Here is a 16,397-nt window from a genome sequence, read left to right on the forward strand (position 1 = left end):
GCTTCAAACTCACTAGAAGGGTCGAGAAGTGGGCTAAAAGAAAAGCTGAGAATACTATTAGCGGGGAATATTCACCCTCATCCATTTGCAAGGGACATATATGTGCTGCAGTTTACTGAATTCGGCGTCCTACGGCATTAGCCAGCTTGATAAAATGCGAAGGCTGTCCCGAGGTCGGCTTTCAATGTACCATCTTTCCACATAAGTTGAACCAGTGCCGGGTTTCAAGAATATACTGAGACCCATGATGAGGCAAGTTCGACATTGCGATAGGTCTTAGCTGTAGAAGAGAGTAAGCAGTATACTGGTAGATTTGGCTAGTATCCCTAGTATTCGCCTGTGATCAACCGCCTGCCCCCATGTAGATCTACGAGCCGTCGCATTATATGGGGCCGGACTACCCTTACTGGGGCCTTTTCAGAGTCTGAGAAAGCGCTATAGGGAACAGGCTTTCATCTCTCACGCCCTTGGAATCCAAATAGGCATCTTACACCGAGCAGGTGTGCATTGCCAAGGATGAATCGCCATCTCTCGCACGGTTCATTCCCAAGTCAGCGAGGTCTAACAAGCAATGTGAGTCTACGCACACCGAATGACAATATGAAGTATTAGTCGCCGCAAGGTATTCGATAAAACACATGACTGTGCGGATAGTAAGACTCAAACATTGGTCAAGATTGATTTACACGTTTATGAAACACAATACTCCAGGAACTCAAGGCGGTGCCACTGAAGGAAGATGTGAGGTATTCCCTTGGCCTTAGTATTCAACGCCTATACCACATTCTTGTGATCCGTGTATGCCTCATCTTCTTCTGCAGCTGGAAGATACCATACATCAAGGCCTCAGAGGTGGGTGGGCCTAAACGGAGGTCAGCGGTGCCAAAGGCCTGAGAGACAAGTGCAGAGCAACACTTACATCCAGGGACATATATGTCCACGGGCACGATCCGATCGCAGCCTCGAACGACCGAGTAGCTGTAGTGATAATAGCCGCCTCCATTGGCGCAACTACCCATGTCACGACCCATCGAGGGTCGGGCATTTGATCATAGACTTGACGAAGAGCCGGCGCCATTTTGTTTGTCAGTGTTCCAGCTACAATCATAACATCAGACTGACGCGGAGAAGCACGGAAAATGATACCAAGGCGATCCTGGTCGTAGCGAGGGGTCGAAAGGTGCATCATCTCAACAGCACAGCAGGCGAGTCCGAAAGTCATGGGCCATAGAGAGCTCTGGCGAGCCCAATTGGCAACTTGGTCGAGAGTTGTACTGCGCAAAGAAAGGGATTAGAGAAATGGAAGCGGTAAAGCATAGCCCCAGGGACTACAGCAGTACATACAGCACATATTGCATGGCACCCTCCTTCTTCTCTTGACTGGCCAGAGGAACCTCAGACCGCACTTTCCCCGACGCCGTGAGCGGCCGTTCCGGTGACGATTGGCGCTCCAATGCGGTTGCCGACTTGACTGAAGTGGTAGAGAGGGAGAGGACGTGCTGGGGACGCAGCCGGAGCGCCAACTTGGGGCGCGCTGATAATAGCCAATTAATCGAAGATTCCGACATTCAGTAACAGGATAGCATACCCAAGGCGCCAGTGACAGCAGGTCTCACCATAGGAAGCATGGTATCGGTCGTGTCGAGAGGGTTGTCGACGAGGACCTGTGGGAGGCGATCGTATCGTCAGGAGGACTCTGCTTGGTTTTGGAAGGAATAGAAGGGCGATGGGAGAGTTGACGAAGGTATGAAATAAGTCAATGTAATTTACATGACATAATCAAATATGGCTCTTTCTATTGGTATATAGGCCATATGATACAGTCTTAGTACGTATTGTATTGTCACAGCCAAGTCCGCTCATAAAGGCATTTGAGTGTGCTGTGATTGGGTCGAGACACTGTAGCCTAATATATGAGGCGCCAAAGCAATCGCCACTTCAGCGGGCTCATCAACTAGGAGCTGCGGAAACTCGCAACCACGCATTGCCCCGCATACGCACCCCCTCGCCCGGCCGACTCCTTAGAATGGTAGCTGCGGCTCATTGTCATATACTGGAGTACTCAGTTTGTCTCGAACCCGAGAGAATCTGGCAGGCACTCTAATTGGGCGATCAACGTTTACAAAATGGCAGCCCCAAGAATTGCCTGCATCGGGGTCATTGGGAAAGCGGTAGATTTCTCCCCTCCCGCGGAGTAAAGGAGGAATCCCAAACTAAAACTGAATAGGACAACCCTCTTCATATCGAGCTATTCCCTCCTTACTCGGATTCCATGATCGAGTTCTCGTTTCTACTCAATTCCTGCCTCGATATTTTCGATATCCGCCAAAAGCAGACATCTATTGACCAGGATCTTGGTCTTTTGCATGCCATCGATGAGAGACTGGCAGCATACGGCTGGCTTACAACAACAAGGGTAAAGCTATTAATCATTGTAGATTTATTCGGCACAGAGACTGCGATGTCAGCTGGATCCGCAGTTAGTGGCATAAAGGAAGCAGACCTCAAGCCGGTAAGCTCCCCCTATCGCCAAGCGAAGATCGTGGGACGTTTTGCATGTTTATATTTTTGGGGCTCCGCTAATGGTTCTTTAGGCTTTCCGAGCTTTACAGACTGCATACATCCAACTCCTCCAAAACCCTTTTTACTCTCCCGATGACCATGCCCCAACCTCTGGGTCAACTGTCGGATCAGCTTCCTCCTGCCAACAAGTACTAAATCCACGGTTTATCGCAGCTGTCAAGCGAGTGGGTGAAGCCTGGACTCCAGGAGCAATACTTTAAGAAAAGGGTTGATATTTACCATTGGACCGGAAAGTGAATGATACCCAGTCGAGTCCAGTGGGCATAACTACACACAGTCCATGCAATACAGCCAAGCACATTTAATATTTAATTATTCGATACCTTCATCAAATAGCTCCCTTCACGTGGTAACTGGTAGAGTGTTACTGTTTGAACCAACGGCGCCATGAAATCTTGAACATAAGCGTCGGGTATATACAACCTCAGTCGTTGGCCTTTATCTCGACTTCAGTCTGACTCAATGCAGCCATCATGATTTCCATCTCCTTCGGATTGGAGACTGCCCATACACCCCCGCCTTTTGTATCGACTCGCCCGACCTCCTTACCTACCAAATTACGCCCTACTTTTCCTGGGCCGATGCCGATCCAACGACGAACCCCCCGTGTCTGGTGCAGATAGCGAATGCTGTCCCACCAGCGCACGGTATCCGTACACTGTCTAGATAGGAGTAATTTGAGGTCTTCCGTAGACTGGAATGGCAAGGCCGAGATGTTGGAGACGCATGGTATCGGGGCGGGGAAGGTGATACTGATACCATCCAGTATTTTCTTCGTATATTCGGCGGCAGGGAGCATGACGGGACTGTGGAATGGACTCTCACTTTTTAACCTCACTGCACGGGGGTCATGTCCACCAAACTGACGCAGTTGGACTAGAAGAGTTCGAATTCTCTCGATACTGCCACTAAGCACGATTTGGTTGGGCGAATTGATATTTGCAACCACAACACGTTGGATGGGCGGGGTGGAATGTGTGCCCACCTCCTCGGAACGAGAATCAAGGAAATCGTGTATCGTTAGAAGTAAGCCTTCCAAGCGCTCAGGCTCGCAGATGAGAGCTACCATCCCATAATCTTCTCCCGATTTCTCAGCCACCTGTCGCGTACATTGAGCCATGACCTCAGCACGGTGCCGAACAAGTCGAAGCGCATCCGCAAATTTAAGATGGCCAGCAGCAATCAAGGCAGAAAATTCGCCAAGGCTGTGGCCCAGCGTAACGTCGACCCTGCTTCTGGTATCAAACCCGAAGTCAAGCTCTAAAATCCGTAGGATAAGAATAGAGATAGCCATTATTGCAGGCTGTGCATTTTCAGTACGATTCAAACTTGAATTGGGCCCTTCACATATGATGCGGGAGAGATGGAAGCCTAGAATCGAATCCATCTCATCTAGGAGAGCGCGAGTTGTTCGGGGAAAGTGGTCTATCCAAACATCGGCCATGCCCACTCTTTGCACCCCATGGCCTTGACTGCTTTTTAGCTTTCGCTCTTCTCACGCAGAAGGAGAGATCCACAAACCCGGAAAGAAAAGGGCCGTGTGCAGATTGCTTCGGCTTTGAAATGCAGGCCAAGGAAGCCTTCCTCTCCATGTCGAGGTGGCTGGGTGGAAGGGGCGTGCTACGGTGAGGAACATCCTACTGAGACTGTGTGCATGACATCCCTGGCCTGAGGAGCTGCGAGGCCCAGTAGCATATTGGTGGCAGGACCTTATCGTGGCAAATGATCTGTAGCTCGACTATAAATGATCTCGGTTGCTTAATGGATAAATCGACGGCGTATTACAGAGTGGGGGATGCACATGACCAGAAAGTCCGCGTCAGGCGCGCGGGAAATGTGAGTGCCCGAGGATATCACCCACGGTAGCAGGAACTACGGAATTGGTCCTTTGGTGAGTGTAACAGAAAATTAATAGGGTGGTTCCCAATGAGGCCATTGATCTACGGGCCTAGAGAAATGAAAAGCCTTGGTCGGGTTTATTCTTCTTGTCCAACTTCAAGAAGACGTGCGAGCGCTCATTCACCGCCTTTCCTTCCGCCCTTCTTTGTTATTCCCAGGAGAAACGCGGACCCGCTGGGTTTTATGCCAACCTTAAGGACGTGTTCGCTCTCTTGGCCGACCCCATTGACCGTCGGTCATCAAGTGCGCCCTCGCGCTCTTGCTCTGCATACTTCTCACAATGTTCATTCCCAAGGGTGCAGTCCGTAATCCTCGGAGACGCCAGCGAACAAGCTCGGATGATTCCGTGAAGCCACCGAAGGCGAAGCGGCAACGCTCTGTACTGCGACAAACGGGCGATCCTCCTCCAGAGACAGACAATAAGGATACAGATCTAATTGAGCCGATTGCGTCAGTGTCACTTGAGGATCTCGACCCCGTAGACCCGACCGTCGATTCACATCTTCATGGAAGAAGTACGAAACTAAATGACAACGCGAAGAACGACATTGAAGGGACACTCCTTTTGGTAGGTTACCAATATCCGGGTTGAGCACCTGTATCAACTAACTCTTCAAAAAGTCCAGCACGGACCACTACACCGTCGAGCAACTCCCAGCTCTACCAGATCAAATCAGAGTGTCTCAGTCAGGTACTACAGAAGCCCAGCAGTCTGCTCAGTCATGTTGTATACTAAATTCTTCCCACAGGCCCTTTGAAATGCTTCTTTACCACCAGCCATGATTACGCGCTTGCTTTGACACATTCGCATGCAATTGTCTGGCCATATTCTGTTCCGACCTCAGCACCATCACCCTCGCAAACGTTCACCGTATCTATTCCGGAAGCTTCTAGGGACCTCGATGGACATGTGCCACTTGGTGTCTTATTGTCGACTGCCACAGGAGAATATCCCGGCCTGCTGGTCATCATCCCATCCACAGGGAAACTTATCTACTGGGAAACAGTATCTAGCGCGGCGTCTCTGAGTTTGTCCCGTCAAAAGCAAAATGGCATTCAAGGATCTACCCCTGGTCTCCTCTCTGGAGAATATGTGTCCGAGCTTTTGAACTGCGAGCCTTCGGGGATCATCGCGACATTTTCTTCTGGGCGCGTTGCCCACATCGCCCTTCGAAATGCCCAGGGAAAGCCACATCTGTCAGCAAGCTTCCTTCGGACCACATCTAGTGGAGGTGGTTCTGGCTTCGGGATTTTGGGAGGACTCAAGAGCGTTCTCGGGGGCGGTTACTGGAGGAAAGAAGTTACAGCTGTTCGGGCAGGCGCATCCCGCCAGCGAGGGCAACGAGATGTGATTATCATAACTTCAAAAGGCTTAGTGGAGATATGGGACACACACTGGAACCACGGAAACACGCTGAAACGAAAGATCGCTTTAAGGGACGAGCTTTTGGCTGCACTTCCTGCAGCACAATCAGCAGACCCGCCGGAGATCAAAATCATGGACTTTGCATTTGCTGATTCGTCCGACGCAGATGATACATGGCGAATCTTTTTACTCGCTGGGCCGGTCCATTCTAATGAACTATCTGTTCTTGAATTGCATTTGTCTGATGATAAGGCATATGTCTTGTCTTCCCAAGCCTTGGATGTTCAACAGACAATTCCCAATCTTTCAGACCCTGCCTGCCAAGCAAGACTGCTCGTCTCCAAATCGGAAACTACGGCTTTTGTTATTGTTGGGCAATGCCTAGTTCTTCTCTCACTCTCAAGTGCAATGAAAGAAACCCCAACCTCCCAGCTACTCCTCGATTCCAATCAAATGCCCCTATTCTTTCAAGACACAATTCACCTCCGTTCGGGCAAGGAACACGAAATACTGGGCTACGGATTGGAAGATCTTGAGTTGGGGAATGAGGATTGTGCTAGCTGTGTCGTCATGATTCGAAACTTTGGCATTTTGCGTGTCAAAATCGTCCCTCGTTATCAGACTGCCGAGGATGATGACCTCAAAGGGAGCCCCTGTCTCACTGTTAAGCACAAGCTTGAGCAGGCGATTTTCTTTGGCACGATGGCTAGGAACCCTTTAAACCTTAGCGGTAGTGGCATCGACTACGCTGCACCTGAAATTGAGGAAGCATGCTTGGAAATTTGTCGTGAAATCCTTCATTCTGACTCACGCTTCATCCCCAACACAACGATTTCCATTGAGCAAAATCTGCGGCTGAGGGCAAGAGCACTGAACGATCTCGCCTTGCTCTTGCGTCAAAATGGTAACAATTTGAGCCGTCCTGCTCGATGGGAATTGCTTTGGAGTGCTGAAAAGATCGCTGCTCAGCGGTCCATATCAAAAATGGCTGAAGAGGGTGCTACAGGCGAAGAGAAATTCCTGGCTCATGTCATCGAATCTATGAATGAAAAATTCAAGACCCCCCCTCGGCAGCGAGACAGGGGATATACATCCGGTTCGCCAATGGTTTCTCCCGAGACTCGTATCGGATGGAACATATTATCCCGTGGATCAAGAACGCAATCAAGCCTCGTCGTGGCAATTCTTCTAAACAGGCACGAAAGTTATCGGAGCAGATACTTGCAGCCAGTGAACTCTTTCTTGCCATCATGGAAACAGGCTTCCGTTATCGTGAAGAGCACGCTGCATTATTTGGACTTGGAGATGACTTCATTGAAGATGGAGTACTCGCCGATGGATATGAAGATTTGCCTGAATTCTGGACCTCTACGGCAGTGGGCTATGCAGAGGCAGGTCACCTGCTTGACTGGGAACTTGATAGCTGCCGGGCTTGGATTCAACAAAAGACTTCAGATGCAAATGCGCCGGAAGGCTCAGTCCTGAAAAGCATATCAGATAACAGTGCTCGTCATCTCAGAATTCTTGGCCAGATGCATCGAGAACGAACCCGGTGGCTTGCCGCTCAGGAAGACCCAAAATTGGCAGACGAGGCCATATCAATCGAGCAAGCACATATTAAAGAACGGAAGTGGCAGTTATTCAAGCTTGCGGGGATCAATCATCTCGAGGATGCCCTTGGCTTGGCTGAGCAGTTTCGAGATATGGGTGCTTTAGTTGAACTCGTCATTGAGCTTCAAGACCAGGTGAAAGGGCAGCATTCCCTTGACAGCGGTAGTGGTACATCAGACACGTCGCCGACAGAGGCAGACGTGGACCATCGAATTTCGCAGTACTTTGAGAGATTTGGAGAGCCGTGGGCAGATGCTTATTTCTCACGCCAGATCTCGATGGGTCATCCTGGAGCATTGCTTTCCATGAGAAGATACCAGGCCGCAATCACCCGTTTTCTACGCAAAGCTCCGTTGCAATACTCCAAGATTAGCTGGATCAATGATGTAAACGGTGAAGATGACTATGAAAGTGCTGCCGCCTGTCTCAGCAATCTAGCCTTGAACGGCGAAAAACAACTGTGGTGCCACCGTGTACAAATTTCTCTGGCAAAGCTCAACAAACTGGCTGCATGTGAAAAGCTGCAGTCAAAAGACCATACGTTGGCAAGCATAGACCGCTTTGACGGTTATAATTGCATGGACGAAATTCAACAGAATTTATACCTCTATGTTCAGCCGGTATTGGAGGGTGCCATTGACCAGAAGGCCGAAGCGGAGCTAGCCTTGGAATATCTTGGCGGTCACCTTGTTCACGACCGCCCTTCCCTCCACGAAGTGCTGGGCGAAGCTCTTAGCAAGCTTGTCCACCGGAACGTCGTTAGAGCTGATGGATTGATCGATTTGCTCACACTGATGGATCACGAGGTCCCCAGCTCTGATGGAGAGGGCGAGCTCTTTTTCCAGAGGTTTTATCTTGCTCTTCAAGTCCTCGACCAAAGTGACTATGTGCAGCAAGACGCATCATACGTTTCAGCTTTACAGAAGCTGATATGGCGGCGCTGCATGACCAAGGACGACTGGGAGGCTCGTGGAAAGGCTGCAGAGGGGTCAAACGGATCCATCGATACGGTCGATAATACTTCCCTTTATCATACTCTATGGTTCTGCAGCTCCCAAGGTAAAGTCGAGCCCTTTTCTCGTTGTGCTGTGCCGGCGGCTGCCAAGTTCATTGAAATTGTCTAACAACAAGATAACAGGGTCCGCTCAGAAAGCAATCTACAGGCCTTTCGCTCCGGAGGATGCATTGATGGGTGAATCTGATGTCGACATTCTTGTGTCGCGTCTTCGCCCGGAGAAGAGGGCTCGGATAGCCACTGACTTGAAGCGGGAGGATAGCGATCTACGGAAGTACATCCAGACTGGGAAGCTCGACTTCTGGTTCCAGCATATCTTGGCCACTATTCAACCACAAGTCTCATCCCTTACTGAAGTTACCACTTGAAGCATTACGGCTTGGCTTCCTCTGGATCTGACTTGGCATGAGCGGAAGTACTCCCAATTATGATTTGATTATTATTTCTGTACTATTAGGACTACTGAATGATTAAACCGGTCATGACGTGGTAGCTTCGTGGAATTTCAAAGTAGACTGTATTAAAAAGCAACGAACGCAGAGGACTGGCACGCACTACCCCAGTCTCGGGTGGTGGGTCGTCCCTGCCCTGCCTGTCTGCTAGCCTCCGTGTCCCTGTGGTACTTAGAGGCTACCTAGGTGGGGTGCGTGCTGTTCTGTCATACTCGCTTTGCCAATGGCTTTTTCAGTCTTTAAAACAGCAGTCTCGCCGTCAATGAGGGCATCAGCTGATCCATGAAGTTGTTCCTGGAAGGCAGGATCTGGGTCACGTATTTCGAATTTGGTCTGAAACTCAACCAAACCCTGAGAGCTGCTATTAGAATGGCGACGAGCATTGGCAAATGTATACCCGCTGTCCTGCATTTCTTCGCCTGAACGACCCCTGCCAGAGGTCAGTAGAAATGAATATCACTCTTTAAGTATACTATTACCAATTTCCTTTCCCACCGCCATCTTTCTTGGCTTTGCGAGGATCAGTGTCTGTTGGGCCTGACTTTCCGAAGAAACGCGGAAGGGTCTGGCTCTCGTGCAGTAACATTGCATCAGTGATATGATCACGGTCGTTGAGCTTGTATGAGCGGGTCACTGTATGAGATCAGTAGGAGGCTGTTGCTGTATTGAGAGGATAGACACACTATCGGAATTTTCAGGTCTGAAAGAATAGAGAAGAGGGAGAGGGAAGAACGCTTGTACGACTCGTGTGACCTTATACTGACAAGACCAAATGCGGGGGTGGGGCTCATATACATAATCAGACACATCAGGCATACCTAGGTAGCCCCACTAAGTTCTAACCTTAATCAAGTTCTGGCTGCACTTCCTTCATATACTAAAAACAAAAGAAGATAATATTCAACTGGGGCTCTATGAAGCCTATTATGTGATAGGCTCGAATAGGGGGTAGGATACGACTGTGGGAGGCAAATACTACTACGAGTTCGGAATGAAATGACTCGACGGTTAGCAGGATGAGCACCCTTCGCAATTGAGTTATATATTGTACGGTTCGTTTAGCGAGTCCTTGTACTAGTCTAATCTACACAATGTGTACGTCCAGCCTCCTTCGAGTTCCCTCCGCGGCTCCGGCGGCGCCTTCGTAGCTAAACAAAGCGTGAAGGTTAGGTAACTTATGTTTTTATAAATCTCTCCTATATCGTTAAAACTAGGCTTCTAGGACAAGTAAACAACAAACTGTTGTTATATTCTAATCTATATTTCGTATTGTTTGACACGATGAGCGGCCGGATCCGGCCCTCATTGAACCGCCATTCTGCTGTCCCTGCCTGCCATAGATCGCTATCCACCGTTCATCCCGGGTAAGGCGCTCTCGCCCCGATCCCTGGCCGCTTTTACGGCCCCAGCCAGCTATCTGACATCTATAAAACACCGCCCTCCCCTCGACACACCAACCAACTTTCTCTCCTTTCTTCCTCCCATGCCGCCTGCGTTTCTGGCCCCCACCACTTGTGCACTGCCCCGAGATGAGGCTCACCGGGAACCTTGTTACGTCCGGGAATTGTGCAGAAACATACCCTCTTCTTCATATACTGAAGTAAGTTCACCTCTCAAAATTTTGGCGCAGACTGACCTTTTTTGAAAGGTAAAGCTAACCAGATAGGCGTACTGACCCTGCCACCGTCCATGGAATCGTCTTACACGTACGAGGCGTGATTCTGTGAAGGAACATCCCTGGGTTAATATTCGATCAACTGAGCCAAAAGACTACCATATCCGCGCTTCGTGCGCGGATATACCCAGGCACGCCTTATATAGTACACCCTCTAGCTAGAATCCGTGACAGATTCCGCTAGCATATGAGGATAACTTATCTGGAGGAGTTTGGACCAATGTGAGGAGTTTGTGTGCGAACTGTGAAGAGTTGGTTCGTATGTGGGGAGGACATATCGCGAACTTCGAGCCTTTTGCCGATGCAGTCGGCGCGCCGCCATAGCGGCGATGATAAGAGTCGTCGACTTGGACAGGTATATTCTTATTATACAGCAAGTTATTGCTTAACCATCCATATAATTACCCAATTGCACTTTCTGTTAGTGTTCCAAATGTTCGATGATTTCAGTCACAGGTTTAATTGAGTACCTTCATCCTGTATTTTCTTAACTTCCGGTTTCATTCATCTTGAGAAAAAAAGACTCGATAATAAGAAAGCGTGGTAGAAATCGAGCCTCTGATTTGAGCAAAGCAAAGTGCATAATCCGGTACAAAAAGAAAACATTCAAGACTGGTCATCCAAGTCAGTTGGATCGAAAAGACAAGGGATAACCTCCCTTCGCAGCTCTCGAAGTCCTAGCTCAGCAATAACAGTAGTAATTTCATGCAGATCTTGAGAAATGATTTCAGCAAGGACATCGGATACGCGCTCCCAGAGATAGAATTTGTCGCCCGATTGGAAAATCACCATTAGGGAATCCACATGCTCCATTATCGGCCTCGCTGGTGCAAGGCCATGGCATCGAGCGAAAACCTGGCCCTCAGAGTTACGATCCGCCCAGTCGTCTTCGTATCCAGGACTTCGAGGATTCGTGGTCCACTCCGGAGGGACGATAAACTAGTAAAGAGATCTTGGTGACTTCATCAAGCGGGTAGGGAGATGCCTTCACTGGTGGCAGGGTGGTGTTTTCGGCGGGCGGCATAGTGATGTTGCTAGCGGACTGGACGTCACAAAGGGTGGATTATGGGGGGGGGACTCTGGTAGGAATGCACAGTATCGTGGTGACAAGTATTTCAAGGAGAAGAGTTTCTGGTCTCGCTCTGAAAATTAAGATGATGGAGTTGATGGGTTATTTGGAGGCTTGTTTTATGCATCTTCTATAACACAAACTTTTCTCTGAAAATGAAGATGAGGGAGTTGATCTGTAGCGTATGCAAATGGTAGATCACAGATGACGTAATGTGGATCTTAGCGCCGGAATTGATATCATGAAGTACACTGCAACCCCCCAACTCGCTTCCGCTCGTGGATACGCCACGCTTTTATCACCAATTTTTTAGTACACTACGCAATCGGCCATCTCAACCATCCAACATGCCTAAATCCTCCAACTTTAGCAAAGGTCAAACGGCTAAGACTGTTGTATCCGCTATAGCCCAAAAAAACTGAATATCTTGAAAATTGCACATAAATTCGACGTGTCTCGTGAAACCCTCAATTCACGCATCATAAAGGCTAAATCGCTGTAAATTGCGGCTTACGAGGGTTGGATGCGATACGGGCAATAGAAACAAAAGGTAGGCAGTTTGTATTGAACTGTTCGCTATCCTGTCTATAGCGTGTAAAGGGTGTATTATATAGCTTGTGTGAGGCTTTATTTACCCTATTATTACCCCTTGACAAGGTGCGTTGCTTCATAATTACCCGTTGATATCCTTCAGTAGAGGGTGCGTTATCTTATTGTTATCTCTTGACCATTATCTGTCGATAGATATTGTAGGGTGCAGTTGCTTTATTAATATCCTTCGATATTATACAATAGACCTGAGGTATCTAGCGGTAACTTGGAGGCTTAGGTCCTGATAGTTATCCCCCTTTTCGAGGATTATAGCCTTGCGGTCTAATATTCTTTTCGTCTTATTTTATACGCAATAATATATTTGTAATATTTGTAGATATTATTGAGTAGGTAGATAGTTACAGGAGCTTTTTGGAGTCTTTCGAATCTTTTTTCTATAACTATCTTTATATCGACTAGACTTCCGCATAACCCAACTTGGGTCGAAGATTACGACCCAGAACCCAACCCAGACCTAACCCGGGACCAGCTCCTGGGGCCCCAGTAGAATCTAGTTAAGACCCAATTCGACCCAGTTTTGTATAAAATTACACAAAAACCACTTATAAAGCTACTAAATAATCTATATACTTTACCATAATTACAACAGTTTTGGTTCCTCTCTCAGTATATATAATATACTATCTTTAGAATATACAGAATTTTGTAAAATAAAGCATAATATAAAGTAAGAATGTTTTGGTAAGTTTTTTGGTTAAATATCTTATAAATCTAGAAAAGTTATGGTTATATTATAATTAGACTGCGGCACGATCCGCAATATCCAAGGATATCCGCAATCCATATCTGCAAACTGCAGATTTAGATATGATTTCATATCTACAATCTGCAGCCTTGTGGATTTGGATATAGGCCTCATATCCGTTGGATATTTGCGGATATCCAATAGATATCAAACAAAACAAATGTGCCAAGACTTGTGATCTCGAGAGATATGCATTATTTTTATGTTTTCTCTAGTATTTTTTGTGTAACAGTATTATTATGATTAAATAATTATAATCTAAATTCGGCTATAACTCAACTTTTAATATATTTCTTAGTATATATATTATTTAGAGATCTAGCTAAAAGCTATTTAGTAGTCTTGGCTGCTTTTAAATCTATCCTAAATATCCTAGTATATTTCTATTGACCGATATCTCTAGAAATTTATTATCTTTAATAACTTTATATAGTCGTTTCTAGGACTACTTCTCTTTTATCTATCTTTAATAATTAATATCTTTATTCTCTAATTTATTACTATAACTCGTAATCTATTAAGTAGGCTCTAGCTCTAGCTCTTAGTCCTTCTCTTTATTATTACTAATAGGCTCCAAGATTTTAAGTTATAATAGAGATCTCTATATTTAGTCGAATAAAATAATCTTATCCTAAGATAGATATTCTTTAATAACTTTAAGCTTCTCTTGTTAAAGATCAAAGTTAATAGAAAACTAATAAAGTATAAATCTATAGATAGTACTTAGTTTTAATTAATTATAATAATAGTGATAGATATTATAAGTATAGTTAAATAATTATTTAATACTAGTCTTATTAATAGAGATAGATAGAATATCTTTTGTTATTCTAGTTAAGATAAGGAAACTTTTCTTATATTCTCTCTAAAAAAATCGAGATTTCTATCTCTTAATTCTATAAACAAGATATTATATAATCTTATTATTATCTTATTTTTTAAATTTCTCTAATAACTGGTTCTAGAAAATATAAATAATATCAAGATTATAATTATTATTATTATTATTAGCTATTCTTAGAATTTTTAAAGATATAGTAATACTAGAATTATAAATAAGTATATCTTTATATTAATTAATCTTCTAATTTAGAACTTTTTGATAATATTTTATATAATTAATATTATTTTATTAATTAATAAAAACAAAATATCGAAGCTTTTTTAATAGACAAAAAATAGTTATTAAAATATAGATATTACTATAAAACTTATAATTAATAATAGTATAATATTTAGAGAGTTTTTTCTTAATAATTTATAATATCTAAAATATTCTTTTCTTCTAGATTATATTTTTATTCTTAAACTTTATTTTAGTAATATCAAGATAAGAGAAAAGCTTATTATAGATATTATAAATATTATATATAATAATATCTTTAGTTTTTAATAATATTATAATAAAATTAAAGAAAGACTTAATTAGAAAAAAAAAGATATTTAATTTGATATTATTCTTTTTAATTAAGTTTAAAATAAAGATATTAATAATTAGTATAATATTAATTATAAAAAGATTATAACTTTTTAGTATAGTTAAGTATTAAGAAGATTAAATTCTATTATATCTAGATATCTTAGACTAGAATTAATATAGATACTAGCTAAAAAATTATAAATATCTTCTAATATTATAGATTTATATTAATAAAAATAACAAGCTCTTGAATCTTTAAAACTTAGTTAGTCTAAATATAAATAAGTTTTATAAATATTAGATATATCTTTTTTAATATATCTATAATCTAGATATTACTAGATAGATTTTATTTATTCTAAAAAGAATAGATTTTCTTTTTAGACTATTCTAACTTAATCTTTTTATTAAATGATATTATTTTTAGCTTTCTAAGTAGTTTATTTAGACTAAGCTAGATTATATATATAATATAAAAAATCTAGAAAATTAAAAGATCTGATAAATACTAAGATTAAAGATAGTTTTAGATATTTAATATTAAAATATTATTATTTATTATATTATTAGTAGTTATTGATAATATATAATCTAAGATATTATAATTAGCTAGGATTTAGATTATAGTTTTATTAAGATTTTCTCTAATATAAAAGTTATAAATATACTTAAATCTTAATAGAACTTTATAATACTTCTAGTTCTAATTAATAAAATAATTAGTAATAGCTATAAATATTTATTAGAAGAAAGAGATCTAATAATCTAAGGCTAGAGATAGCTAGTAACTATCTAGGAGTCTTTAGAGGATTATCTTTTAGTTATTCTAGATTATTATATCGAGATAATATTAAATAGTTTAGATAGATAGGATTATAAGTTTAGTAGATAATTATTAAGTAATTTTTATTATATAATAGAATTAGAGATATTTAATAATTTAGAATAATAGATATATAATAAAAATAAATCTTAGGATAGTATTAGAGAGATATTTTTAAGAGAATAATAGATCTGATATTTATAATTAGATAAGATCTTTTAAAATTAGTTATTTTATTATAGATAACTAGTATTTAATATTAATATTTATAAAAAAATCTTAATTAATATACTATTTATTTAAGAAGTTAATTAATTCTTAGACTAGTTTTTTTGATATAGATCCTAGTTTTAAGATATATTATTATAGATAAAGATCTAGTATATCGAAATCTTAGATAATTAATAATATAAAGATATAAGTTATATATAATTTTTAGTATTCTAGTATTTTTATTTATTATTTAGTTAAAGTTATTCTAGATATCTAATTTATTTTTTGATTTTTAATAGATTATATTTTAGATTTTAGATTATAATATATATTTAATTTTAAATTATTAACTAATAAACTTTTTTTATAAGTTCTCTATATTATTATAGGCTAAGTTAGATAGATATAATATCTAGTTCTTTTAAAGAGAAGAATTAATCTGAGAAAGACTAGATAGTATAATTATTTGAGTAGATAATATAGATATGATAGATATTTAGATATTAATTAAATTAGAGAAATTATTAGGATATATTTGATTAGAGTTAAGATCTATAAGATCTAAATTAGTAAATAAGAATTATAATTAGGATATTAAGAAATTAATAATTATATAATAAGAGATATTCAAAAAGATAAAGATAGAAAGACTAATATCTAGATTAATAAAGGTTTTTAAAGATAGAATAAATAATATATAATATTATAGATCTAGACTAATTAATAATAGATTAAATTATAGTAATTAATTAGAATTTTTTTTTAGTATAGATATATAGAAAATATTCTAAGGATCTTAAAGATATTTTAAAGATCTTATAGATATATTATAGATATCTTAAAGATCTTAAAGATATTCTATAGATATTTTATAGATATCTATATAGATATCTACTAAATATCTATATCTTTTT

At 41.9% G+C, this 16,397-nt stretch overlaps 6 protein-coding genes across 6 annotated transcripts; 2 read left to right on the forward strand and 4 right to left on the reverse strand.

Annotated features, from left to right (window-relative positions):
* Positions 1-767: 767 nt before the first annotated feature.
* Positions 768-1,628, reverse strand: N7468_003295 (uncharacterized protein; the record flags this gene model as incomplete). The annotated part of the gene is made up of 4 exons (XM_058472592.1): positions 768-890; positions 920-1,274; positions 1,345-1,534; positions 1,589-1,628. 4 exons carry the CDS (start codon positions 1,626-1,628, stop codon positions 768-770), a joined length of 708 nt encoding a protein of 235 aa, XP_058331595.1.
* A 498-nt stretch (positions 1,629-2,126) lies between these two features.
* Positions 2,127-2,783, forward strand: N7468_003296 (uncharacterized protein; the record flags this gene model as incomplete). The annotated part of the gene is made up of 3 exons (XM_058472593.1): positions 2,127-2,171; positions 2,228-2,512; positions 2,595-2,783. 3 exons carry the CDS (start codon positions 2,127-2,129, stop codon positions 2,781-2,783), a joined length of 519 nt encoding a protein of 172 aa, XP_058331596.1.
* Positions 2,784-3,007: 224 nt separating this feature from the next.
* N7468_003297 (ACP S-malonyltransferase) lies at positions 3,008-3,877 on the reverse strand (the record flags this gene model as incomplete). The annotated part of the gene is made up of 1 exon (XM_058472594.1): positions 3,008-3,877. One exon carries the CDS (start codon positions 3,875-3,877, stop codon positions 3,008-3,010), a length of 870 nt encoding a protein of 289 aa, XP_058331597.1.
* Positions 3,878-4,762: 885 nt separating this feature from the next.
* N7468_003298 (putative nuclear pore complex subunit Nup133) lies at positions 4,763-8,842 on the forward strand (the record flags this gene model as incomplete). Its single annotated transcript, XM_058472595.1, has 5 exons — positions 4,763-5,050; positions 5,104-5,173; positions 5,232-6,877; positions 6,931-8,518; positions 8,598-8,842. 5 exons carry the CDS (start codon positions 4,763-4,765, stop codon positions 8,840-8,842), a joined length of 3,837 nt encoding a protein of 1,278 aa, XP_058331598.1.
* Positions 8,843-9,097: 255 nt separating this feature from the next.
* On the reverse strand, positions 9,098-9,512 carry N7468_003299 (uncharacterized protein; the record flags this gene model as incomplete). Its single annotated transcript, XM_058472596.1, has 2 exons — positions 9,098-9,356; positions 9,406-9,512. The coding sequence occupies 2 exons, from the start codon at positions 9,510-9,512 to the stop codon at positions 9,098-9,100; spliced, it is 366 nt and encodes a 121-aa protein (XP_058331599.1).
* Positions 9,513-11,207: 1,695 nt separating this feature from the next.
* N7468_003300 (uncharacterized protein) lies at positions 11,208-11,625 on the reverse strand (the record flags this gene model as incomplete). The annotated part of the gene is made up of 2 exons (XM_058472597.1): positions 11,208-11,540; positions 11,593-11,625. The coding sequence occupies 2 exons, from the start codon at positions 11,623-11,625 to the stop codon at positions 11,208-11,210; spliced, it is 366 nt and encodes a 121-aa protein (XP_058331600.1).
* Between the last annotated feature and the right edge of the window lie 4,772 nt (positions 11,626-16,397).

The sequence above is a fragment of the Penicillium chermesinum genome (genome assembly GCF_028974085.1).
Source record: "Penicillium chermesinum strain IBT 19713 chromosome Unknown utg000003l:1.0-5111272.0:1.0-5115320.0, whole genome shotgun sequence".
NCBI lineage: Eukaryota > Fungi > Ascomycota > Eurotiomycetes > Eurotiales > Aspergillaceae > Penicillium > Penicillium chermesinum.